Source organism: Canis lupus, chromosome 34, assembly GCF_048164855.1.
Source record: "Canis lupus baileyi chromosome 34, mCanLup2.hap1, whole genome shotgun sequence".
In the NCBI taxonomy this organism is placed as follows: Eukaryota; Metazoa; Chordata; class Mammalia; order Carnivora; family Canidae; genus Canis; species Canis lupus.
The window spans coordinates 9,852,983-9,880,078 of NC_132871.1; the positions used below are offsets into that span (position 1 = coordinate 9,852,983).

Consider the following 27,096-nt stretch of genomic DNA (forward strand, 5'->3'; position numbering starts at 1 on the left):
ATCTAATATCAATAAATACCAAAGACACTTTGATATTCAGTGCCTTTAATTATCCAGTTACTATTTACATGCCACCTACTTAATGGAAGGATTGGAAGGTGCTTTTTTTAATATTTTATTTATTTATTTGAGAGAGAGGGAGAGAGCAGGAGAGCATAAGGGAGAGAGCAGGGGAGCATAAGCGTTGGAGAGGGGGAAGCAGGGAGCCCGATGTGGGGCTCCATCCCAGGACCCTGGGATCATGACCTGAGCCATGGAAGCTGCTTAATTGAGTCACCCAAATGCCCAGGAGGGTGCTTTTATTTTTATTTTTTTATTCATGAGAGACAGAGGCAGAGACATAGGTAGAGGGAGAAGCAGGCTCCATGCAGAGAGTCCAATGCAGGACTCGATCCTGGGACCCTGGGATCACACCCTGGACTGAAGGCAGAATCTTAACCACTGAGCCACCCAGGCATACTTAGACATAAATATGTTAGAAATGGATGGGAATTAGCTGAATTACAGAAGAGCTTGGAAAGAATGGGGGTGGGGAATCAGAATCAGATATAGATTTCCAGCTTTTAAAACTATTTGCCATCAGGGGCACTTGGTCGGTTCAGTTGGTGGAACATGGAAATCTTGATCTCGGGGTTGTGAGTTCAAGCCCCATATTGGGTATAGAGATTACTTATAAAATCTTTAAAAAATAAATATTTGCCATGAAATATAGACTATCTGCTATCAAAAATATTTCACCTTGATTTACATTTAGTAAAAATTTCTTTTCCACAGTGTCTTAATATTCAGAATGACAAGTTGGTCGAGACTAGCATGGTGCCAAGTCCAGAAACCAAAATGACAGAAATCGACAACAATTATCATTTCTACCCCTCAATGCCCTCACTGGAAAAAGAAGTAGGTAACTGCAGTCCACCTTTTCTCAGTGCTTTCGAGGATTCTTTTAGCAGCATCCTCTCCACAGAAGATTCCAGCCAGCTGACAGTGAACTCATTAAATTCAGATGCCACAATAAACACAGATTTTGGTGATGAATTTTATTCTGCTTTCATAGCAGAACCCAGTAGTAGCAACAGCATGCCTTCCTCTGCTTCTTTCAGCCAGTCACTCTCTGAACTTCTTAATGGGCCCATTGATGTTTCTGATTTATCACTTTGTAAAGCGTTTAACCAAAACCACCCTGAAAGCACAGAATTCAACGATTCTGACTCTGGCATTTCACTGAACACAAGTCCTGGCATGGCATCACCAGAACACTCAGTGGAATCTTCTGTCTATGGAGACACAGCACTTGGCTTCAGTGATTCTGAAATGGAAGAGACAGATAGTGCTCCTGGAAGTGTCAAACAGACCGGTCCTAAAACACAGCCGGGACAGTCTGCTGGAGATCCAGCCCAGCCCCCGTCACCATCTCCAGGGCCCAGTGCTCCAGCGCATGACGCCCAGTGTGAAAACACGCCAAAGAAAGAATCGCCGGTAAATCCTGGTCATCGAAAAGCCCCATTCACAAAAGACAAACATTCAAGCCGCTTGGAGGCTCATCTCACAAGAGATGAGCTAAGGGCAAAAGCTCTCCATATCCCATTCCCTGTTGAAAAAATCATTAACCTCCCTGTTGATGACTTCAATGAGATGATGTCAAAGGAGCAATTCAATGAGGCTCAGCTGGCATTAATTCGAGATATACGCAGGAGGGGCAAGAATAAAGTGGCTGCTCAGAATTGCAGAAAAAGAAAACTGGAAAATATAGTGGAACTGGAACAAGATTTGGATCATTTAAAAGATGAAAAAGAAAAATTGCTCAAAGAAAAGGGCGAGAATGACAAAAGCCTCCATCTACTGAAAAAACAACTCAGCACTTTGTATCTTGAAGTCTTCAGCATGCTCCGTGATGAAGATGGAAAACCTTACTCTCCCAGTGAATACTCCCTGCAGCAAACAAGAGATGGCAATGTATTCCTTGTGCCCAAAAGTAAGAAGCCAGATATTAAGAAAAACTAGATTTGAGAAGAAGTGACTTTTTCCGAGCTAGTGGGTTGTTTGTTTTTTTTGTACTGTTATACTAAAAGCTCCTACTGTGATGTGAAATGCAAAAATATACTTTATAAGTAATTCTATGCAAAATTATAGTCAAAACTAGTGTAGAAAATAATATAAACTTTAAAAAGCATTAAAGTAAGTCATCAGTATGCTGAATCAGTAGTTTCACTTTAACTGCAAACTTAATTTCTTACAACACCATTTGGGCTAGTTTCTGTATAAGTGTAAATACTACAAAAACTTTATTTATACTGTTCTTATCTCATTTGTTACGTTCATAGGTTTATATGATATGACATCTGGCTAAAAACAAATTGTTGCAAAACTAACCACTATGTACTTTTTTATAAATACTGTATGAACAAAAAGGCATTTTTTTTATATTAAATTGTTTAGCCCTGGCAAAAACCAATTTAGTTGAAAAGCTGGTACTAATAAAGGAATATTATGACTGTTAAATTATTTCTTGGGAATTCGAGTTTATTGTTATTTTCCATAACACCACCACACTTTACATATTTAGGTGTTTTGCATTGTCAGAATGTTTTCAAAGTGTGAAAAGCATTTTATACTAAACTTCTGGTCCCAGAGATACAAAGAAATAATGTCTATCAAGATATTTTCTCTCTTCAATAGCAAGTATATCTCAAACGGTGTTTTCTTGACATGAAAACGTTGTTTCCTCGTGTCAGTACATTGAGGCCCACCATGTGCTAGGTGTCCTCTAAAGTACAGAAGACACCATGGAAATCCCTGTCCTGTAATTGAAGCCAGCAAACCTTACACCTGCCAGGATCGGGAAGGCCAGTAGAAAGGAAGCATTGCAATTTAAAATAGGGTTGCACAGGCTTTGGGGGGTGGGGGTGCCCAACAGACTTGGTCAATTAGCGGCCAACTGTATTTTGGCTCAGGCCATGAGATCAAGCCCGGTGTCAGGCTCTGCACTGGTTGTGGAGCCTGCGTAAGAGCCTCTCCCTCTCTCTCTGCCCCTACGCTAAAATACAGGGTTGTGAGTAGGAAAAGCCTTGAGATGGCAACATCTGTAAAGTGTGGGAGACTCATTCTGTTAGCTAAAGAATATTGCCAACAAGACTGAAGATGGAGAAGCAGCAGGTAGAGGAGTGCAACATGGATGGCACAGATTCTTGTTACACCTTCACAAAGGCTCTGGCTTTTATCTAGCAACATGGGAACCACCGGCATTTAGTAGGATTAACATCTGGTTTTTAAGTTTCCTTAGGCATGTGTTGAAAATAGTCTAGGGGGTTAAGATGGGAGCAGTTAGATGAGTGGGGAAGCTCTGAAACACATGGGATGGTGTTGGCTTGGGCTAGGGTGGTGAACGCAGGAATAGGGAGAAGGCACTGGGTTCTGCAGATTTCAAAGGCAGAACTAAAATTGTGAGAGAAGGTGTTGGGTGAAGGTGGGGTCAAGGACTTAAACAGCTTTGAGAACTGAGTTGCCCTGAGATGCCTGGTTAGAAGGAAAGTCTAGGTGGGAAATTTCACTTTGGGACACACTGGGAGCTTAAACACCCATAAGACCAAGGCAAGGCCCCGCAAAACTCCGGGAAGCTGCAGGCTGTCCAGGGGGCCGCACGGACTCCCTCACAGCATTAATTCACGATTTCTTCATCTAATCAATCAGTTTGTCTTGTGTTGTTTTAAAGTGGGGAATTGGTGACTCGTCGGAGAGTTGTGCACACTTAGAGCAAGTCCCACCCCGAGTCCCGCCCCCCTGGGCGCCCACCGGCGGCAGAGCCCCGCGTCCTGGGGGGAGGAGGGGGGCCCTAGCGAAGCCTGGGCGGAGGCCTGGAGGCCTGTCCCGCGCCGGCTTGCACCGTCTCACTTGGCCGGACCCAGACGCCTCTTCCTGACTAGCTTGAAAGAAACTGAAGTCCGATTAGCCGCTAAGAACTGAGCTCGAACGACAAAGCTCAGGGTCGAAAGTGACTTCAAAGAGCGCCTCGCCCAGTGGCTCAGTCGCTCAAGCGTCTGCCGTCGGCTCGGGTCACCATCCCAGGGGCCTGGGATCGAGCCCTGGGTCAGGTTCCCCACTCAGCAGAGCCTGCTTCTCCCTCCCTGATGCTCCCCCTGCTTGTACTCTGTCAAATAATTAAAAAAAAAAAACAAAAACAAAAACAAAAAACAGACTTCAAAACCCAACGGGTGTACGGAGGCGACATTCGGACGCGGCCCCTGGCCTTCCTCCCCAGCCAACGGTCTCTACCTCTAAGTGGTGGCGGCGGCGCTGCTCTCCTTGGAGACCTCCTCTTTCCAACCCCCCCCCCCCAAAATCTTGGATCTTGACTAAAGTATCCAACCTTAGATAAAATTATAGGCGTGTGTTGGGGGTGCGGCCCCCCCGAACACCTGGAATTGGCTGGCACAGACTTCTCGGAGTTCAAGAAGCCAGTTCCGTAGGGCACCTGGAAAACGGACTCGGAAGTACCACACATACCGCATTATGCAGAATTAGAAACTAAAGTTTTTAAACAGATCCTAACCCCATGACAAAAAAATGAGGCCAGGTTTATTTATATTGTCCTCATTAAACTACCCAATTGTTAAATATTAAACTCCTTTCTGGTGTTAAGATGTGTCCCTATGCCTTCCACACGGATGCGGATCAAGCATTCTTAGCAATCTTGACCCGAGGGATCTTGCATTTGTTGTGTAAAGAACACTTTCTTGCTGAGATTTCTCAAGCCCATGCTTTTTAGGCAAGGGGTGACTGTTCCTCATACCATACTTAGGTTTTTAAGCCTCAGAACATACACAAAATCCTCATTCATTCCTTAAAAACACTTCTCAGAACAGGTTCATTTTCAGTTGCCTTTTATACCTTTTGAGAGCTGAAGAAAAATGTAAAAACCACAAAAACTTTCAGTAGAGAAAAACACTTAAGACACTGGCATAACTTTACTGTCACCCATTAAATTTTAAGTATGCTTGGGCTATTAGTACCCATAATTATTACCAAAAATATCTTTAGGGACCATGGACCAGACACCAGATTAAGTTCTTTAAGCCAACTATCAGACTTAACTTTCAGATTTAACGAAAGTGGGTATAATCTCCATTTTACAAAACAGGAATTAGGTAAAAACAGCTCGTAATGTGTACAGAACGTAAAAATTTTGATGGGGTTACTAACACTTAGTGAAATTTAACATTTCCTTCAATACTACAGACAACAAATCACAATGGTATTCACAGTACTGTTCTTAAAAATCCGGACCAGATTGCTGTCGTATTCCAAAATGCCACATACGCAGGACTTCAGTCTCGTCAGACCCACTAGCCTCATTTAATATTTGAAGCGTGTATTACTAAATCAAACAGTATTTTACTATTTGGGGGGAGGGGGAAGAGAATCTTAAGCAGACTCCATGTGAGCGCAAAGCCTGATGCGGCGGGGGTGGGGGGGTGGTAGCTCACCACCGGAGTGGAAATGAGTCAAGACGGCCAACTGAGCCACCTGGGTGCCCCTTCATTACTATTTTCAATGTAATGTTTTAAGTAATTCTATTTTTTTAAAAGATTTTATTTATTTATTCATGATAGTCACACAGAGAGAGAGAGACAGAGGCAGAGACACAGGCAGAGGGAGAAGCAGGCTCCATGCAGGGAGCCCGACGTGGGATTCGATCCCAGGTCTCCAGGATCGCGCCCCGGGCCAAAGGCAGGCGCCAAACCGCTGCGCCACCCAGGGATCCCTAAGTAATTCTATTTAATGTATATGAAGCCAACACTCTTGGGGCACCTGGGTGGCTCAGTGGTTGGTAATCTGCCTTCTGCTCAGGTCGGGATCTCAGGGTCCTGGGATCAAATCCCACATCAGGCTCCCTACAGGGTGCCCACTACTCCCCTCGGCCTGTCCTGGACTCCCTGGCTCTCATGAATAAAATCTCTTAAAAAACCCAACATTCCTAGGTGTCTGTTGGCATCACCAACTGCCAATGTGTAGCATGTGTAAAAATGAAACCCCAAGCAACTTGTCCAAGCTCATAAAACTTATTCTGTAAAAATTTGCTATATAGTAATATAATCGGTTTTCCAATACCTAATTAAAGATAGGAGTAGGACAAATGTGATTAAACCCAAATAGATCACCTATTAAAATTCTTTTCCTAAGTACGTTAAAGGATAGTCTACTCAACGTTTCTATCGACAATGGAGACCGGCAATGTATTTTAGAGAAAATTACCTGTATTTTAATTTCAGGTCTAACTAGTCAACATTTGATACTCATTTTTGTGATTATAGGCCCTTATAAGTTATAAAATGGGTATAATACATGAATGTAGTGACACTTAACCACTTCATATTTTAAAGTACTTTAGAGCCGCCAACACCCTTGTACTTATTTATCCACTTACCAATATATTTTACAAATGGAGTATCTTGGGCAAATTCACATTTCCTAGCTGGCTCAGCATGGTATCCTCTTAAGCTTCATCACTTAAATGCAGCTCAATGTACCCTGCCATTAACTGATAAAAATGTAAGCAAAAATGGCATACTTTACCTGTTAATCTGAAGTCTTCCCCTATCCTTGGTACTTTCTATCCAATCCTAACTTCCATCAACCTAACAAGGTTAAACTTTTGCAAATTACTCATGTTCAAGATTTAATTGCAGTCCATGAATACACAGGAGATTCCAATCTTTTGTTGCCTAATTTCCACTTTGTAAGGATAAAGGCAAATATATTTTGTAGAAATAACGTCCACTCTTGCCGTTACTTTGGAACTCAAACTATTATACTTACAGCTGCAGAGTATAAAACCACTGCATATGTGTGTTATAATCCAAACAGCTCAAATTTCTCACATGGCTTCAACTCCCAAGTATTTAATGTTATTAATGCTAAGAATTCAAATAATTACGCTGCAAAGTTTTCCTAAAAAATTCAATTCTCAAAACCCTCACAAAAGGATCACTGTAACACAACGATCATCACACACCTTTATTTGGATTAAAATGCAGCACTGCAGTTTGACCAAATTCCTTATTTTCCTCCCCGCCCTCCCTCATACAAGATTCAACCAATCTGCTGCCTTTCTGGGGGGAAAGAAATTTCATCCAACATGTGAAACACACCCCCACCCACCTCTCTTCCCAACTTTTCGTCACCTACTGTCCTATCCTTAACTTTTCCCAAAAGTTCAGATTTCTCATGTCACCCCAGCATCTTACAGATTGGCATTTAAAACAAATAGGCTTTCCGTTTATTTTTTCCATACCCATTTCTAGTGTCATGTATTGTTTTCCACTAAATAGAATCCATAATCCTTAAAGCGAATTGCTATATCAAAGTTCCTTCCAATGTAATATTCACCTAGTGTTTAAAATCACACGGACATCGTGAAGCAACAAAACCACACACACATTTCTAAAAATATTTTAATGAAAAAGTTATCTTTCTGTAAACATTTCATTATACTACAAATGAACATTTGAATCCATTACAGACCACCTCTTAAGTCTTAAAAATCAGGATAAAACATTGAAATTTTAAAGTAATCTTGAATATTATATAGGCTAACAATCCTTACATCACCCCTGCATTACCTTGCTTACTCAACTACTTGTGACATCAGTTGGAACTCCAAGATACTTAGCTAGAAATGTTTCAAGTTGTGACTCATACTGGCACTCTTAAAAACAAGCCTATTCCAGTTGTTCAGTTCTTTAACAAATGACCTTTATTACCCAGTTTTCTCCTTTAAGATTCGAGTGTGTATCAGGTTTTTTGGTTTGGGTTTTTTGAAAATAATGTAGCATGGGAAACAAGAACATGTGAGACGGCTTGACAAAATCAGTTGAAAAGTTTGCCTCAACCATTTCCCCCCGTGAACTCCCCCCCCCTTTTTTTTTTACTGGTGCTATGAACTGAAGAGCACATTTTCCAGGAATGACAGTGGAACTACATTTAAATAGAATCACTTTATTTCATAAGAAATGAGATGGACTGTAAAGAACAATGCCTTTTAAAAAAATGTTTCCTATCTTTATTTCACACTAAAACCACTTTGTAAAGATAATGTATTAAAAGGCTATTACCTTTAACACTTCATTCTATCATGTGTAGAAATTCAGTCCTGATTTAGATTCAGAAACAGAGCCAACCAGTCATTATCTGAGAATAAACTCCAGCAAACTTAACCTGTCTTTATGTATGAACTTTGCAATCTATGAACCATCGTAAGCCCATCTCAAGTGTTTGCCCAACGTGGGGCTTGAACTCCTAAACCCAAGCAAGAGTTGCATGCTCTACCACCAACTGAACCAGCCAGGCACCCCTCCAAGCTCAATTTTTAATAAGCCCTTTTGGGGTATCAATAGCCCCTATGAATAATCAGCAACTGATTTGAATAGTAACTGAGTAATATTTTAATTATTCTTTGGGAAATCTTTTAAAAAGGGAGTATTAGCATATTATGCCCCCACTACTTCTGGCTAACTCGTTTTAAAAAGAACCAAAAAGGTATCCTATTACTTCAAAGAATTCCCTGAATTTATATGCAAGATTATTTATGAGGCCACTTGAAGGAAGACCATTTTTCTATGTGTGTCACCTGACAATTCTGAACGCTCATTCTAAGGTGTTTTTTTTTATTAATAGAATGGGGATTGGCAGCTTAATGTTTCTGTTACAAGTGTCATGCTTATTACTCCTTATCAAAAATTGACTCTACCCTAAAGACACCAACAATGATTTGTATACATGGGGCCACATCTAACTAGATACTCGTGGTTGTTGCAGGGCCTAAAACTTTAAAATGTGTTGGATGTGGTTCTCAAAGTGTTCAGCTGAATAACTTTGCCCATGTACCTAATAGTTTCAAAATGTGTAATATGAATTTGTAGGGAAACAAATGGTGTCACCAGCTTTTACTGTGAGCTACAAACCTTACCCAGCCAGAAACCTTCGTATTTAAGATGGTAGGAAAGACATTCCTCATTTAGGCAAGTAGGGTTCTCATTCAACCTGCAAATCAAAAAGATTACTCTTACCTTGCTTTACAAAAAATTACTCTTTAATTAGTGAAAAAATTCAAATTCAAGCCTTACCTAATGCTTATTGCCCTTCCTTGCAGGTCTAAATGCTAGACCTAGTGACTGTGGCAACTATCTCTCATTGATGTTCCAAAAGGCGAAGAGCTCCTTCCTGCTAGACTTTCTTCGATATTTCAGATGTAATAAGCAGATTTAACTAGCTTTTGTAAAGTTGCTCACTATCACCATAGTATCTTATGCCTTCACTTCTCTGTAGTTGAAGCTCTTGCTGCTGCCTTGTCATTCTTTATTTATGCTGACTTGTCCATACTCAAAAGGCTTCTGAAGTCCTGTCTTAGTGAGTCTCCTTTGATCCAGACTGTGCTTAAAATGCACATCTTAGGTCCTTTAAAGCTGGTTAAATCGCTCTCCTCATGGCTTACTTTTTCCACACTGTTCACAAGAACTAAGCTAATACAACTTATAAACAGGTCACATACACAGATTTCACCTGCTTATAGGTTGCAAACATCAACTTACTGAAAATATTTCACTATTAAACTAGTTCCAGAACACAGAAAGTTTGTTAACAGTACAATTAACCTCATATGCCATTAAAGGATACTGTCAAGGTTGTGTCAAACAATTTCACAAACATAGAAACAGGAAATGTTAATCTCCCCCATTCCTTCAACCTTTATTATACGAATAAAAGAACTTGAGACAATTTAGCTCAATTTTAATAAAATGTTTCCCAAGCAGTACTTTGACCAGGTACCCAGGTTTAAGTTATGAACATTGACAGTGTCCATTTATATAACCACATTTGAGTTGTTAAAGACTTAACCATTTTCTAATATTAGCCTATTTTCTACACTGCTTATTCACATATGTCCATTAACAAATGGAATGTTGTCTGTTACATTTATTGGTTTGTGAGTGTATTCTGGAAAACTGCAGTATCTGTGAAGACCGATTTCCATGCTGGCATTGCATGCATCCAAATATTAATAATGCACAGAGGCACAGAATTAGAGCAACAAGAGAGCATATTCAAACACTAGCACGCCCCATTCCCCTTTTTATTGCTTGTTTTGCTTAGTACTTCTGAAAACAAAAAAATTTCGAATTCAACGTTCAACTGCCAAAGAAAGAATAACAGCGGAGCACATAACTTAGGGCTCGAATGAAATTGTAAGCACTAGCTGGCGCAAAACAGTAGACATTGCTTTTTATATATATGACCTTATCTGAAACTCTTCCCAACCAAGGTCTTCCAAACCAAACTGTTAACTCATACCAACATGATTTAGGTTCAAGCATACACATGGATAACAGTGTGTTCTTTTGGATTTTAAGTGAGCAAGAACTCAGGCTATTCAAATTTGAATTCAGGTCTCTGGGAAGTGAGAAGCTTGTACTAAGCAACTGTGCTACACTTCTACTGCAGTAAGTGATTTAGGATTTTATCTGGACTGTCCTTGGTTTTATCCAATAAAATATAAAGGGTACAAACAGGAAAGCATGCCAGCCAGTTAAGGGTTCAACAATGCATGATTTTTATTCTCTTGCTTCTGAAAGCTTGTTATCAAAAAAATATATATATTAAACCAAGGAAAATAACTGAAGACATATGGGCCTCTTGTGCTTTAAAAAGGAAAAAAGAGGGTAGCCACTAATTTGCTCAGACACAGCAGGCTTAGTGGTCCTGTATTTTGAAGTTTTTAAGAATGGTTTTTAAGGGAAAGGGAAAACATCCACTACCCCTTTCCAGAATTTAAATTTAAACAGAGGGCAGTAGACATTCATTACACCCAAATAAAACTATGGCAGTTCACATGTGACCAAGGTGAATGTAGAATGGAGATGTTCTAAACACAGCTAGGACTCTCAGCAAAACTAACACACTAAAATCATATGATTACATTTTGAAAGAAAATGCACAAAAACCAAATAGGAATTTTGAGTTTTTTTTCATTTGAAGGTAAATCTTAATGCTATTAAATTCACAAATATGCTAATTTAAATACCCAATTCTATTTATCTAAAACACACATTGCAAACATACAAATATCTATTCTCTCCACATGTCAGAGCCCATTCATTTCATGGTTTGGAAATGCAGAGAATAGATTCCCCTTAAACTGCAAGTCAGCAGGTGTTTCTTTACAGTTAACTTTAGCAAAATTCATACAAAATAGTAATTAACAATGATCTTCTTTACTTGTTAACTCACAAGGAAACACCTTCAAAACTGCATTTTGTTAAAGTTTCTGTACTAAAATGTAGAAAAACTGAACTACACAAATATTGAAAAGTTAAAAATTCCTTAATTTTTTATTCCTGGTACCACTACCACAATTTACAGGGCAATATACCTGATGTAATGAAAAGAAAAAGAAAAAGACAAAGCTACAACAGATAAAAGACCTCAGGAATGTACATCTAATTGACACTACATTGCATTAATCAATAGCTGCACTTTTTGCAAACTGTGGCTATGACAGTCCTGAACAAGAAGGGTTTCCTGTTTAAGCTGCAGTAACTTTTCTGACTATGGATCATCGTTCCTCCTGTGGCAGATTTTTACAGTTCCTCTAATGCATTTGGGACGACTGTCTCAAAGTAACCTGCAGCTTTCCTGACAACTCCTCGCTCTCTCTCCTGCTAAGAACTGTAGCCTGTTGAATAATACAGGATAAAAAAATTATTACACTCAGTGAACAGTTCCACATATTCTTTATCATCATGATAAAATTTTAAAGATACCTACCCTTTTCTTCTGAAATTTTTTTAGAACCTTCTGCTACCATATCCACCACTTCCACCACCAGATCCATAACCACCTAGAAACACACAGATTTTAAAAATATGTTTAGAAGTTTTTATTTTTAAATTAAGAAGCCAGAGAAAAATTTTAACGAAAGGAAAAAAAAATTAATTACCACCATAGGGACTGCCCGAGCTTCTTCCACCAAAACTGCCCCCTTTCATGGGTCCATAATTTGATTGCTGTTGTCCACTATAATTTCCAAAATCATTATAGTTCCCACCACCACCATAGTTACCTGAAATTACAGAAGTTTTATTTGTGGTTAACCTAAACAATTATTTCTATTTTTAATGTATGCACCTATTATCTTTCCATAAATCATAACAGCACACTCTAGGACACTTACAATGCAACCCTTCAAAAACAGTTTATAGGACTACAGACTGCACAAGAGAGGCCCACACTAGCAGACCTCAGGCATTAAGAAAGGGAAAACAGGCGGGAGGAAAAAAAAAAAAAAAAAAAGAAAGGGAAAACAGAGTGAACAGAAGAGTATGTATCTAGATAGGTGCCATCTTTTGTCCACATCAGATGCCAACATCCTAGTTCACGTTCTTGCCTTCAACACCATCAAAACTATGCTTGAGTCACTCTCATTTGGACGTAACACAACTTTTAAATCAATGACAAAGAAGGTATCCTAAATTGGCTATTAAAAAAATCTTCCTGGCTGGCTCAGCAGGGAGACCATGCAACTCTTGATCTTGGGGTCATGAGTTGATGCTCACATTGGACATAGAATTAAAAAAAAAAAGGCCCACCTTGTTGTTCAAACATTAATACACCCCAACAAAACTCAGTGCATCCATAACAAAGCTCTTTATCTGCAAGTACCATGGAATAATGCAAACTTGCTGTCTAAAATATACTAGACATTAAAATTCCAAGTATTCCTGTGTCCCCTAAACTCCAGACAACACTTTATATTGAAGATGTCTGCATTTAATTTGAAATTCCCATTTGTCCCATTTAAAAGTGCCTAGAATTAAATAAAATTCTGGCAATGAATACAATACTGAAAAATAACCATCCATTTCAATTATATAAAAAACACACTTTACCAATTTGATAAATGGCCAGCAAAGCAAGAAAATTCAGTTAAATCACCCATCATTTGAGTATTTTATAATATTACAATGACCAAAAGCTGCATTTTAACACATTTTAACACTGTAATAACTATGAACGATTTTGAATATTTAAAACAAGTGAAAGCTTACCACCTCCAAAATTTCCTCCTTCATTGTAACCATCGTATCCTCCACCACCACCACCATATCCGCCTCCTTGGTTTCCATATCCTGGTCCACCACCACCATAGCCTCCTCTACTACTATAACCAGGACCACCACCATAGTTGCCACCTAAAGAAAAAAAGGGGGGGGTAGAAAAGTCAACAAAAACATAAATGTGTAAATTCAAGTTTAAATTCTAATTTATGTGGCTATCAATTAACTTAAAAATCGTTTTAATTTTTGGAATTAAAGTTCACTAAGAAAAAATAATAAACGTTCTCCCAAGACAGACAATCTAGTTCAAATGTTAGTACAATAAATATTATTGGCCATGAAAGACCCAGCTAATGTTTCAAATTTAGGGGGAAAAAGTCTAGTCTTCCGATGTTTTAGTTCAGAAGCATACTTTAATGGTTAACCATGCAAATTTTAACTGAAATTAAAATATAAACAAATACATAACCTTCAATAAAGTACAAAAACAAAGTCAAAATATTAAACATCTATTAAAAACTTACCATCACCTCCAAATCCATTATATCCACCATCACCTCCTCCATAACTACCTCTGCTGCCACCACCTCCACCACCATAGCCTCCTGAGGAAAAACAAGGTATGAATTAAAAATACACAATTTACCAATAAATTTCAAGTAGACATGTTGAAAGAGAACTCTTACCTCTTCCCCCAAAGTTTCCACCACGGCCAAAATTACCACCACCTCCAAAGTTTCCTCCACGACCCATGAAGTTGCCAGATCCACCTCCACGACCTTTAACATGGGCAAGGGAGAGCTTTAAAAACCTTACAAATGCCACTTATACCACTGTATCTGTATATATTGAACTACTCACCTCTTTGCGATCCAGCAGACTGCATCTCTTGTTTAGAAAGGGCCTTTTTCACTTCACAATTATGCCCATTAATAGTGTGGTATTTCTGAACTAAAAATTTTTTTTAATCAAACAAACAAACAGAAGTTATTTGATGTTTGGAAAAGCACATATAAATAAATGAAAACCTTTATCAGTACATAACTCATTAAAATATTTAAGTGACTGAGAATGAGGAAGTGTTCTAGAAAGTCATTATGAAAACTGAGCCATATGCTTCATGCTATTAAACACAATACAAAACGATTAAGCAATTTGCAAATCTAACACAGCACAAAGAGACCTTTTCTGTTTTCTCAATCAAGTTCCAATCAACGTCTACTTACCAACAATTTTATCAACTGTATCATGATCATCGAAAGTTACAAAAGCAAATCCTCTCTTTTTTCCACTCTGCCGGTCTTCCATAACTTCTATGGTTTCAATTTTGCCATACTTTTCAAAGTAGTCTCTCAAATTATATTCTTCTGTATCTTCTTTAATACCACCAACAAAAATTTTCTTCACTGTTAGATGGGCACCAGGCTTTACAGAATCCTATAAATGAAAAAAAAAAAAAAAAAAAAAAAAAGGTCAAAACCCAAATTCTCCAAGAATCTCTCATATTACACAAAGTAATGTTAAAAAAGTACCTCTCTAGAAACAGCTCTCTTTGGTTCCACTACACGCCCATCAACCTTGTGTGGTCGGGCACACATTGCTGCATCCACCTCTTCAACACAAGAGTAAGTCACAAAACCAAAACCCCTGGAACGTTTTGTTTGGGGGTCTCTCATTACCTACAAAACAAAAATTTTAAAGTAGTGAAATACATCTGGTACAGGTCCTATATCCCTCTAATAACCTTTTTTTGTTCCTTTAGTAACTCACCACACAATCTGTAAGTGTGCCCCATTTTTCAAAATGTTCTCTTAAACTATCATCCGTAGTTTCAAAGCTCAAACCACCAATAAACAGTTTTCTCAACTGCTCGGGTTCCTTTGGATCATGGCCCTGAGAAAACAAATACATTTTAATGATTTCTTTTAGCAGGTAAATTGCTGGAGCGCACAAGTCTTTAGTCTGCTACAAATAAGCTCAGCGTCAAATTCCTGCACCATTAACACTGTGTTCAATTAAAAACTGGAGTAAGATCACATCAACTGATTAAAGGTACCAAAATACCTCCCCAAAATCCATAGCCAGCCTTTCAAGTGCCAACATCCCTTCAACTACATTTAAGTCCAAGAAAATTCCAGAATCAAAAGTCCCTAAACTTCAGACAACTAAAAGTATCTGAGGACAGATTCCTTTCAAGTTGCTACTGACAGATTGTTCTTTATGAAACCAAAGTGCTGCAGAAGTGTTCCAACCGTGCCACTTTTCACGTCTTCCCTCATCAGGCTACACTTCCAGCATTTAATTTTAAACCACAAAACTGTGAAGTATAGAAAAGATTCTAGGCAGAAAATTCTTAAAAAAATCCATCAGTTTCAAACAAATCACGAGCTTAAAACAGGTATTCTTCAAAGGCTAACCCAGCATGCCCCCCGCCCCTAAAAAAAACTACAAAAAGAAACCCACCATTATCTTTTATAGCTTTCTGTAACCAACTTATGGTTTAGGTTATATGCTAGTAAAAGTCACCTATTTGATAGACTTGTATCACACAGCAAAAACGCCAAGAACACGTTACAGGGTCACAAAAACGGCAAACCGTACTTGTATTAAACATTAGGATGTACTTTTTGACAAGAATGGAAAACAGAAACTGAGATTTAAATGAAGATACGGCCTGAATTGTTTGCAACTGAACTAGCTCCTCAAGTTCCAGCAACTGCCATTGAACGCATGCATTAGGCAGAGTTCATCCAAAGTCCTTAAATAAAGGGGCTCACATTTACATTCTAAGGTCTTCGTGTGTCTTCCAAAGTGGAGATGTTAAGGCATTTAATAGGAAAAGACTGTCACGCGCTAGAAAAAGTCAAATGATTAATGGCCTAACGCATCAATTCACTTCACGCCTCTTTTCCAGAATCTTGCGTTAATCACGCTCAACGGAGAAAACATACATAAAGGTGACCCCCCCCCCAAAAAAATTGTAACCCACATCAAGTCACCTCAGACACATGAAAAATTCAACTGTGGCTGCAGTTCTCTGGACACACAAAAATCCAAGAAACCACAACCAGAGCCGCCCCACAATGGCGCGAAGAGACGGATAATTCTAAGGACTTTAGCTAAAATAGCACATCAGGAAATATTTTTAAAGCAGCGAACTTTAATCAAAAAAAAAAAAAACTGCGTCCTGTCAACTGGGTGCTGTGAAGAAAAAAAAACAAAAAAACAAACAAAAAAAAAAGCCAAAAAAACCAGGAGAAATTAAAATTCTGGTCGGCCTGAGGGAGAGCTGAAAGGACTGGAAACGCGCCGGCCCCACTTCGGCGGAGACACCAGGCCCCGGGATCCGAGGCTATTTGCGGCATCCGGGGCCGGGCCGCCGCCTCCCGCCGCCTTCCAATCCCGCGCGCGCTCTCCCGGCGGCGGAGCGAGGCGGCGGCCATTGCGGCCCAATGCGCCATTTCGTAACGCGGCAGCGGATCAATGTCAATGTGGCCGCCGCCCGCCCGCCCGCTCGCCCGGATGTGACTGCTCGTCCCCTCCCCTCCCCCACCGCCTCCTCCCAACCGCTCCCGCCGGGGCCCGCCATGCCGCCCTCGGCCTCCCTTCCGAGGCCGCGCGGCCGGCGGGCCGGCGGGCCGGCTCCCCCCGCCCCAGGCCTCCCCGGCCACGCAGCGCCTCCGAGGGGCCACCTGTGCAGCCGAAGGAGAAGGCGAGGAGGGCGAAGGGCCCCGAGAAGGCGTCCGGGGCCCGCTCCCCTCCCCCCCCCCCCACCGCCCGGCTCAACGCAGAGCGCGGGACGGCCGATCCCGTCCACCCGGCCTCCCCGCTCCCACGGAGCTAGGCCCCCCCCACGCCGGCCACTACCCAGCAACCCCCCGCTCTCCCCCTAATACCTCCTCCCCCCGGCGGCGGCGGCGACGGCCGGAGTCGGGCTGGGGGCGACCGGGCGGCGGTTTTACCTCCATTTTGAGACCGGACTCGCCTCTTCCAACTCGAGTTCAATATGGGACCGAGAGGAAGAGGCGGGGCCAGCCGTCACGTGACGCCCTTTCCGCGCGCCGCCGTCCTGGCGGGGGCGGGGCGGAGCCGGGAAGGGGGCGTGGCCAACTGGGCGCGAAGAGAGAACGGGCGAGCGGATTGGCGGGCGGGGAGCGGGGGCGGGGCGAGCCGCGGGAGCGCGCGCGCCTCGCCGACCGGCCGCGCGGTGCCGCCCTTTCCGCCGTTCGCGCCCGGGCTGCCGCGGGGACGTCGGCTCGGACTCCGCCAATGGTGAGCGCCCACGTCGGGAGGACGCCTCGTGACCGCGCGTCACCGGGGAGCAGGGCCTTTCTCTTTCTTCTCGCGTACCCCTCCCCTCCCCCCCTGGGGGGGGCCTCCCGGTGCTCGGTGGCGACGTGGTTGCTTCCCCGTCCCCGAAGCAAGCCGCACTGTCGTCTCCTGGACGTTAGGACTGCGGGGCGGCCCCCGCCCCGGCCTCCCCGTGCGCGTTTCCAGGGGCCGGGCCTGCGAGGCCAGCGCCGAGCATCCCCGCGCCCGCGCCCCGCGGGAATCCCGGGCACCTGGGGAAGGCCGCGGGGCCGCCGGGGCAGCTCGGGGCGGGCGCTCCCTCCGGAGCCGAGGCACAGCTGGGCGCTGCAAAGAGCCGAAGCGGCTGTTCTCGCGGATCTCGTAGATTGAAAGGACCGGTTTACAAGATTTCTGTAAAGGAGGGCCATATAAGGCTGCTGCTGCGCGACTGATTTTTATCTTCATGTTTCCAACGTGGTCTTGAAGTATAAGGAGCGAGATCAAGAGTTGGGGGAGGGGGGGAAAGATGGCAATAAACCTTTCTTGATCTGCCCGAGTAATTTTAAATCATTCGACCTTAATGAGTTTTAGTTGTCCTGAAAATGGTGAGATTAGGTGATCTCCAACCCCTGTGAGAGCTGTAAATTCATAACCCCCGGATCCATAGTGAAAACAAAGGTTCTGATCAACGTGATCCTAATTGACCCGTCTCCCCTGCTTAGAAATGCTCTGTATTTCGGGCGCCTGGGTGGCTCAGGTCGTGACCTTGGGGTCCTGGGATCCAGCCCCGCGTCAGGATCCCCAAAGGGAGCCTGCTTCTCCCTCTGCCTGTGTCTCTGCGTCTCTCTCCAATAGTTAACATCTTATAAAAAAAAAAAAATGCTCTGTAAACGTAGCAGTCCAATAAGAGCAGCTCCTTTTGAATTGATCAAGCCCTCCTTTTGAATTGTAAAGACTTGAAATGAAATTGTGGGACCCAGGAAATTTAACAAAAATCCCCTACTCCTGGACAAGCAGAGTAGGACTGACTCCATTTTGTGCTGCACCCGCCTTGTGCCGACCTGCTTAGGGCACTGCCCCACCCTAGTCAAACCCGGGGCACACCAAAATCAGAAATCGGCTTGGGATCCTTGGGTGGCTCATTGGTTTGGCACCTGCCTTTGGCCCAGGGCGCGATCCTGGAGACCCAGGATCGAATCCCACGTCGGGCTCCCGGTGCATGGAGCCTGCTTCTCCCTCTGCCTGTGTCTCTGCCTCTCTCTCTCTCACTGTGTGCCTATCATAAATTAAAAAAAGAAAAGAAAAGAAAAATCGGCTCAGTGATAGGCCGACCTGCTTATTGCTTAGGGCACTGCCCCGCCCTAGTCAAGCCCAGGGCACACCGTAATCAGAAATTGGCTCATAACAATGTAACCCTGCCTTGTGCCCGCCAAAACTGCGCGCCAATTCTGACCAAAGTAATAGGCCAGCTCAAATGGATACTATAGGGTAAGATGTAATTCAATTGGCCACCTGCGTGTGGACCGACATGACTGTGCAACTTTCTGCATATCCCATTGGTCACTGGGCCTATAAAGTTGCTACGCCTCTCAGTCTCGGGGTCCAAGTCCCTGCTCCGCTATGTCAGGTGTACTTGGACCGAGGCTCGAGCTTGTAAATAAGCCCTCGTGTGTTTGCATCGGTGTCAGCTCCTTGGTGGTTTCTCGGTTTCGCAATCTCAGGCACAACGTTTGGGGCCTCGTCCGGGATCCACGAAGGCCAAGTCCTTGAGGTACAGCATGTCCACGATGTTGGAGCGCTCCTCCTCGTACACCGGGATGCGCGTGTGGCCGCTCTGCATGATGCTGGCCAGGACGCCGAAGTCCAGCATGAAGCAGTCCTCGAGCGGCGTGAGCACATCCTCCACGGCCCGCGGCACGCCCTCGCTGAAGTCGCTGTAGGGGTGGCCGCCCCGCAGGCCAGCTCCAGTACGCGCTCGCGCAGCCGCCCGGCCCCGCCGCCAGCTCCAGCAGCTGGCCCACGGGCAGCGCCACCGGCAGGGTCAGCAGCACGGCCAGGCGGCTGAGCAGCAGCGCGCGCGGTGCCAGTGCCGGTGCCCAGCGCCCGCTCACAGCGACCGGCACCACCTCGCCCACGAGGAACACGAGCTCCGCGCTGCCCAGCACGGCGGGCACGGCGCACTGGCCGGCCACGCAGTACAGCAGCACCGCCAGCGCCGCCTGCGCCGGGCTGGCCAGCAGCAACAGCACGCCCAGGGCACAGCCAGCCCGGCGCCACTCGGGCTCCAGGCGCCGCCGCACACTTGGCCTCTGTGCCGCTCTCGCGCAGCACCTGCACCTTGGGGGGCGCCAGCGCGCTCAGCTGCAGGTCCCGCACCAGCGCCGCCAGCGGCAGCAGCCCCGCCACCCCCAGGCCCAGCGCCCACCTCCTCCGCAGCTGGCACCGTGCTGGACTTCGGCGTCCTGGCCAGCATCATGCAGAGCGGCCACACGTGCATCCCGGTGTACGAGGAAGAGCGCTCCAACATCGTGGACATGCTGTACCTCAAGGACTTGGCCTTCGTGGACCCCGGAGACTGCACACCGCTCAGCACCATCACCCGCTTTTACAACCATCCGCTTCACTTCGTCTTCAATGACACCAAGCTGGACACAGTCCTGGAGGAGTTCAAACGAGGGAAGTCTTACCTGGCCATCGTGCAGAAGGTGAACAAGGGTGAAGGTGACCCCTTCTACGAGGTGCTGGGCCTCGTCACCCTGGAGGAGTCATTGAGGAGATCATCAAGTCTGAGATCCTGGATGAGTCTGAGGACTACCCAGATGCCACGGTCAGGAAGAAGCCTGCTCCTCTGAGTGCCCCTTTCCGTCGAAAAGAGGAATTCTTGGAATTCTTGTTCAAGGTGTCTGACGACGGGGGATCCCTGGGTGGCGCAGCGGTTTGGCGCCTGCCTTTGGCCCAAGGCGCGATCCTGGAGACCCGGGATCGAATCCCACGTCGGGCTCCCTACATGGAGCCTGCTTCTCCCTCTGCCTGTGTCTCTGCCTCTCTCTCTCTGTGTGACTATCACAAATAAATAAATTTTTAAAAAAAGGTGTCTGACAATGAATATAAAGTGAAAATCTCGCCTCAGCTGCTCTTGGCCACCCAGCGCTTCCTGTCTTGAGAGGTGGATATATTCAGCCCCCTGCGAATCTCCGAGAAGGTCCTGCTGCACCTGCTGAAGCATCCCAGCGTCAACCAGGAAGTGAGGTTTGACGAGGGCAACCATCTGGCTGCACACCATTACCTGTACCAGGGCAGCCAGCAGGTGCATTAATGCGTTCTCATCCTGCAGGGCAGGGTTAAGGTGGAGATCAGGAAAGAGGGCCTGAAGTTTGAGAATGGAGCCTTCACCTACTACAGAGTGTCTGCCCTGACAGCGCTGTCCTCGGTTCACCAGGCCCAGTGTCCTCGCTCTAGTCCATCCACCACGACCTGCAGCCAGAGCCAGCCGATGGCGCTCGCTTGTCTGCATACTGTCCTGACTACACCGTGGGGGCCCTCTGCGACCTGCAGCTCATCAAGGTCACGTGGCTGCAGTACCTCAATGCACTCCTGGCCTCTCGAGCCCAGACCCAGTTGGAGCAAGAAGGCGTGGGGGGATGGTTGGTGGTAGGCTTTCTACTTTGCCTTTTTCTCCTTATGCCCCCTTAGTGAGGGGTGGGAGCTCTGGCGGCAACTCCAGGATGGGGAGACAAGCCCCGGAGTCGGAAGAGCTGGGTTTGCTTCCAGGCCTAGCCACCAGCTGGCCGAGTGACCTTAGGCAAATCACTCTGTAATTTGCGCCTCAGTTTCCTCCTCTGCCTATCAATGTTTGTGAAGTATAAAACATTGGTATGTACGTAAGGAATGATTATTGTTTGTATATGGTTTTTTTTTGAGTTGTACGAAAAGTTAGCAATTGCCCAGTTCTTGGATTTTGAACCTGGGAACCTTGGATTGAAGTTGGAGATCCCCCTAAACTCCTTGAAATTATATGCAGAAATAGTGGGAGTGTGTATTTTTGGGGAATGAGGATCCATCACCAGCAAGTTTTCAAAGGGGGCTGTGACTCAGAAGAGTTAAGAACTATGATTCTTTTACTAAGATGGCCAAAATGCTTCTTTGATAATTGTCAGCTGCTTTTATCAAATTCCAGACCATTGTCCAGCAAACACTATAGAAATGTTTGAACAGTTGGATTTCAAACATTTTCATTTTGTGGGGTGGTGCTTTACCAATGGTACAGCTCTAAGCAAGTGAACATAAACACATGTAAGTGTATTTTGTCTGGTTAGGAGTTTTGGTATTCCATACAAATGTCTGAGAAGTAACAGTGTCCGATGAAAGCAAATTGTTTGGAAACCATGCCTTTCTCCTTGGCTTTGCTATTCCATAATCCCTTGTTTTCCATACTTGGAATCCTACTTCCATCTATATTGTTGGACTATCTGACGTGAAGCTACGAGAGCTATGGCCTAGCCCCCATTCTGCAGGCCGATTGCCCCCTGCAGACTGATCTGTGGAGTGCAAGGCTCCTGGGGCAGTCCCGTGGGTCCTGCCTCACGTGATGTGCCCACCGGGCATATGTGAGCACGTGCACACTTGACAGTCCCTTTGCCCCGTCCCCATGTCCCCTGTGGCAGCGGAACCCACAGGCTTCAGGAAGAGCAGTTGCGCGTGCTGGCTTTGCTGATGCAAACGACCCTTCTTTCGTGTATCTGGTATCCCCATTGCGTTCGTGTACATGACATGCCTCTTCTGAATTTGGTGTCCTGGCCTCTTTAGCAGGCTGCTCCCTTTGTGCTGGCCTGATCAAGGCATTTCTGATGCCCTTCTTCAAAAAGTGGAAAGCTGAATCTCGTGCGGTTTGAATGTTGAGATTCCCAAAAGGAAGCAATGCAGAGAGTAGTTTTCTCCAACTGTGGCTCTCAAGGCCTCCTGGGAGGGCTTCTTGGGGAACCACGTTGCCTCCAGCCGTCCCTCTGCTTCTGATTAGCTTCCAGAGTTTGGAAGAGGGAAGTCCTTTGTGTGACCATCTTGCAAGAAGGGAACCGAGGATCCCAAACACCTGATTTTCTTCAGGCCACACCGCCAGTTGGCAGCAGGGCTGGGCAGGGCTCGGCAGGGGTACGCCACGCTCCCCGAGATCTCCTAGAATGATGGAAAGACTCAACGTCGCCTACTGTGGTGCCTCCAACTACAGGATGGCCGAAGGCCCTGTGGATTGCCCGTGGCACGTTTCTCTTCAGGGGCCGGGTATACAACTAGGCCCCGTGCCGCCGTGCTGGCAACTGAGGTTCTGAAAGGACTTTGCTTAGGCCACAGGACAAAGAAGTGTCAGACGTCCGAGTGGGACCTAGAGAGCCGGGACCTGGAACCCATGCTCCTGAGCGGGATGGAGTGGAGGTTTCCCGGCACGCAGAGGTGCTGCCTGGTCCGTGTCCTCCCCGGTGGGGCGGCGTCTTGTCCGAGGTCACCCTGAGGCCACAGCAGTGCACTGCTTTGTGGTCTCCTCTCAGAAAGGACGTGACAGCCCCGGGGGTTGCGTGCAGGTAGAGGCCTCGTGAGTGAAGGTCGTGGGCCAGCCCAGCGGTAAACTCATCGCAGACGCAGTGCGTGAGTGGTCTTCAAACCTCGGCAGGAGGAGGGGCTCTCTGGGAAGGCAGCCTGGTGTCCCAGGTGGCTGTGTTCGGACGCCTGCTGCCAGGCAGGCCCTGCAGAGAGGACCCGTTATCGACGCCTTCTCTGACGATGACGAGGCGCTCACCAACCACTACCACCACCAGCTCCCCGTCTCCCGGAGGAAGCCGCGGGAACTCAGAGCCGTGGGGCTTTGTCCTTCCTGCACCTTCTTGGCCACTCCAGAGGCTCGCGCATTTGCGTGGCCAAAGAGGGTGCTCTTCTTTGGTCACAGCATCCGAGGGTGGATTCCTTGCTCCTGACCGGACCTGTGGACATGGCTGTGCTTCCAGGGGAATCCCGTGGAGTCACTCGTTCTCCCGAGATTGATGTGAGAATGAACTTGTCGGTACAGTCAGGGCAATTCTCCCCGTCCCCGAGTTCACTGTGGCCGATGAAAACAGACGTCCAGGAGAACTTGCGTGCTGTCCTTAGATTTGGCGCTTCAGACTCTTGCTTTCCTGTGTGTGGAATCCTAATTCCATTGATATTGTTGAAATCTCTCTCATGAGCCCGCTCCCGCTCCCTGCCCTCCTTGTACTCAGGCTTTTTCCTGATCACAGCCTGATCTGTGATCCGTTCTAGTGCCCCTGCGGATTCCTGTGGGTCCTGCTGACCAGCCATCACCAGGGATGACGTAAGAAGACGAGTGTACCTAAGTTCAGGGCATGTCTTCTTATCCCCAGGCTCGCTGTGGCCGATGAAACCAAGGTATTGGGAAAGCTCTCATGGTCTCCTTGGCTTTGGTGCTCCAGAGTCCTTTGTTTTCTTCTGTTTGAAAAACTAATTCCATTGATATTGTTGAGCTGAAACTATTTTGTCGCAACAAAGGCCCAATTTTGTCCTCGAGTGTGCATTTCATTTCTTCAGTTAAGGCCTTCAGAGACATGGTAAATTTGGACCAGGGGATTTTTAGTTACCAACACTGAAGAAACCCTAAGGTTTAAGAACAGACTCTCCATAACCCATGAGCAGGTGTGGCCTAAGCTGAGGGCTCTCTATGAGACTGGGCCACCCCCGGACCCCCATCGATATCAGCCAGGTGACTGGGTATATGTGTGGAGATACCAACACCAGACACTTCAACCTTGCTGGAAGGGACCCTACATTGTGATCCTGACCGCTCCCACTGCTCTCAAGGTCAACGGGATTACTCCCTGTCCACTACACCCACGTCCGGCCAGCTGACCCACACGCCGTTCTCAAGGACTTTGTTCCAGAATGGAAAAGCCAACTGGACAAGGACAATCCCCTAAAGCTAAGAATGCGCCGTTCTCACTTATTTCCCACCTCCAAGACTCCCTAGTCCGAGGTTGTCCTTCAAAATAGAAGGGGATTAGACTTAGTCTTCTTACAACAAAGGGTTGTGCTGCCTTAAATGTAAATGAGAGTGAGAACAGCAACAAGGTTGGTGAGAATCCTGGTTTAATCATTCCCCCTGGCTCACTCTGAGAGCAACCTGGACCCATGATTGGGTCCTGCATAGGATCCTCTGAAAAAGGGGGGAATGTGGGACCCAGGAAATTTAACAAAAATCCCCTACCCCTGGACAAGCAGAGCAGGACTGACTCCATTTTGTGCTGTACCCGCCTTGTGCTGACCTGCTTAGGGCACTGCCCCACCCTAGTCAAGCTCGGGGCACACCCTAATCAGAAATCGGCTCATAACAATGTAACCCTGCCTTGTGCCCGCCAATTCTGACCAAAGTAATAGGCCAGCTCAAATGGATACTATAGGGTAAGATGTAATTCAATTGGCCACCTGTGTGTGGACCAACATGACTGTGCAACTTTCTGCATATCCCATTGGCCACTGGGCCCTATAAAGCTGCTACGCCTCTCAGTCTCGGGGTCCAAGTCCCTGCTCTGCTGTGTCGGGTATACTTGGACCCAGGCTCGAGCTTGTAAATAAACCCTTGTGTGTTTGCATTAGTGTCGGCTCCTTGGTGGTTTCTCGGATTCGCAATCTCGGGCACAACAAAATCAAATATAAATTGCTTGAAAAACAGTTTGTGTTAACAAATGGAGAAGGGTGGTCGGTTTGGAGTTTGGAAGACGGAAGGCGAAGAATAAACACTTGTTGATGGTTATCTAGCACTGCCAAGTGGAACAGGTGTTTTATTTGGGAGACTCGAACAAAAAGTACTCTGTTGTGCAGCAGAAACCGGTCACCAGGCCTTAATGTAACTTGGGTGAAATAACCCTCCAAACCAGCCTCCTCCTGTTACTAGGATTCCCTACCACAAGCAAACCATTATGTACTCTTGTCAGGTACTCCTGATAGCCAACAGCAGTAGTGGAGACGTTCAGAAGATGTTTACCCTCAGTGTTTCGTTCATATATCAAGGCTCTATGAGTTTGATTACTGTGAAAAATAGTCATGAGTAACTTCATCAATTCTGAGTACTTAGAAAAACACAAAGCTAAAGACCTTAGGAAGATGGTATCCACAGCAAGGTACCTTTGAGGCATTGCAAGGATGGTCTAGAAGACTGATCACTTGACTTCACCATAGGACACGTTTCTCTAATCAGCAATAACGATCATAATTTGCTATTCTTTTTTTTTAAGATTTTATTTTATTTTTTTTTATTTTTATTTATTTATGATAGTCACAGAGAGAGAGAGAGAGAGAGAGAGGCAGAGACATAGGCAGATCAGGGAAGGATCACAAAATAAGCCAACACGATATGTTCTTACAATGTTGCAGCAATTATCTATGGTTTGATAAATACTTTTGGATTCCAAGCAGGCTTTAGAGACACAAAGAGTGAGCACGGAAATAAAAGAGTTTGCTTTGCACATTCAAAAAAAAAAAAAAAAAGAGAGAGACATAGGCAGAAGGAGAAGCAGGCTCCATGCACCAGGAGCCCGATGTGGGATTCGATCCCGGGTCTCCAGGATCACACCCTGGGCCAAAGGCAGGCGCTAAACCACTGCGCCACCCAGGGATCCCTTTTTTAAGATTTTATTTATTTATTCATGAGAGACACAGAGAGAGAGAGGCAGAGACACAGGCAGAGGGAGAAACAGGGTCCATGCAGGGAGCCCGACGCAGGACTCCATCCCGGGTCTCCAGGATCACACCCTGGGCTGAAGGCCACACTAAACCGCTGAGCCACCCGGCCTGCCTTATTCTTTCTTTTTTTTTTTTTTTTTTCTTTTTTTTTTTATTATTATTTTTTTTTATTCTTTCTTTTTTAAATTGTTTTAAACTCTTATGTTCATATGAGAAATGATGAGGGATGTGATAAGAAGTACTTCATCCAGGAACATGGTATGTCCGTCCATTTATTCTCATCTTTTATCCTTCAGTAAAGGTAGATTCCTCTCTGGATTTGTCCAGGTTTGTTGTTCATCCAGACTCTGATTTTTAGACGTTAGCTGTTTTTTATGCTTTTGTCTAAGCTTACCCGACAGCCCCGCAGCCCCATGGCATCTCATGCAAATATCTATGCTGGAGTTCTTCACCCTGTTGGATACAGACTTGAACCTTGACCCTGTAGCCCTGGTTCTCTTTGTAGCAAGAGATAAACTATATGGGGTGGGAAGCAGGAGACAAGGGTCCTAGGGTGAGATGAGGGGGCAGACACACTTTATAAGTAAATTGTATCAGGGATAAATAAGTTGTATCTCAACTTCTTTCATATCACAACACATACAGAAAATGATCATTTTTGCATAGCACACTAGGCTACATAAATGAGATTTGGAATCATCCAGATGGTGCTAAAAAGAAATCATAGCATTATCTTTAAATTATATAATTATAAAATAAGTTATAATGTATTAGAAAAGATATTAAAAATTGCACTTGAATAAATCTGTCAAATAAATGTTTCCACATTTTTTTAATGATCAACCAGAACTTGTTCCTGTGAATATATTTTGATACTAGGTTTTATGGTTGAAGTGACTTTATGCAGTTTCTGATCTAGACTTCTTAATGATAAACTTCTCATATTCTGAATAATAATTATCAGTGAAGGACTCTGATCACA

The 27,096-nt window shown here is 44.9% G+C and overlaps 3 protein-coding genes and 1 pseudogene across 15 annotated transcripts in view; 3 read left to right on the forward strand and 1 right to left on the reverse strand.

Moving 5' to 3' along the window:
* NFE2L2 (NFE2 like bZIP transcription factor 2) overlaps positions 1-2,502 on the forward strand; it is a 97,417-nt gene extending 94,915 nt beyond the window's left edge. For all 6 annotated transcript variants that reach the window (XM_072811265.1, XM_072811266.1, XM_072811261.1 and 3 more), the window contains exon 5: positions 775-2,502. In XM_072811265.1, coding sequence (XP_072667366.1) covers positions 775-2,001 — 1,227 coding nt within the window. In that variant the 3' untranslated portion in view covers positions 2,002-2,502. The remainder of the gene's footprint in view (positions 1-774) is intronic.
* A 4,932-nt stretch (positions 2,503-7,434) lies between these two features.
* Positions 7,435-17,184, reverse strand: HNRNPA3 (heterogeneous nuclear ribonucleoprotein A3). 8 transcript variants are annotated; one of them, XR_012023881.1, is made up of 12 exons: positions 17,003-17,184; positions 14,877-14,999; positions 14,639-14,785; positions 14,333-14,543; positions 13,968-14,057; positions 13,793-13,885; positions 13,631-13,711; positions 13,098-13,241; positions 11,990-12,112; positions 11,818-11,890; positions 9,120-11,725; positions 7,435-9,036 (listed from the first exon to the last, which is right to left on the reverse strand). XR_012023881.1 is itself a non-coding variant. In XM_072811270.1 (11 exons), the coding sequence occupies exons 1-10, from the start codon at positions 17,072-17,074 to the stop codon at positions 11,838-11,840; spliced, it is 1,134 nt and encodes a 377-aa protein (XP_072667371.1). In that variant the 5' UTR covers positions 17,075-17,184; the 3' UTR covers positions 7,435-9,036; positions 11,818-11,837. The 8 variants fall into 8 exon arrangements, 7 of the variants coding, with proteins under 7 accessions (XP_072667371.1, XP_072667370.1, XP_072667369.1 ...); XM_072811270.1 differs by lacking the exon at positions 9,120-11,725 and having other exon boundaries at positions 13,101-13,241; XM_072811269.1 differs by having other exon boundaries at positions 7,435-11,725; positions 13,101-13,241.
* A 1,999-nt stretch (positions 17,185-19,183) lies between these two features.
* On the forward strand, positions 19,184-25,027 carry LOC140624440 (uncharacterized). The gene is given in 3 exon segments (XM_072811298.1): positions 19,184-19,285; positions 19,337-20,156; positions 20,159-25,027. Coding segments are annotated over 3 exon segments (1,233 nt in total). The 3' UTR covers positions 20,470-25,027.
* On the forward strand, positions 20,485-25,027 carry LOC140624441 (metal transporter CNNM3 pseudogene; annotated as a pseudogene).
* Positions 25,028-27,096: the final 2,069 nt, after the last annotated feature.

Coding starts and splice junctions, on each gene's coding strand:
- HNRNPA3 (XM_072811268.1), bottom strand. CDS start 17,074: ATGGAGGTAAAACCGCCGCCCGGTCGCCCCCAGCCCGACTCCGGCCGT. Junction 14,786..14,876: donor GCACACTTACAGATTGTGTG/GTGAGTTACTAA, acceptor TTTGTTTTGTAG/GTAATGAGAGACCCCCAAAC. Junction 14,544..14,638: donor AGAGAGCTGTTTCTAGAGAG/GTACTTTTTTAA, acceptor TTTCATTTATAG/GATTCTGTAAAGCCTGGTGC.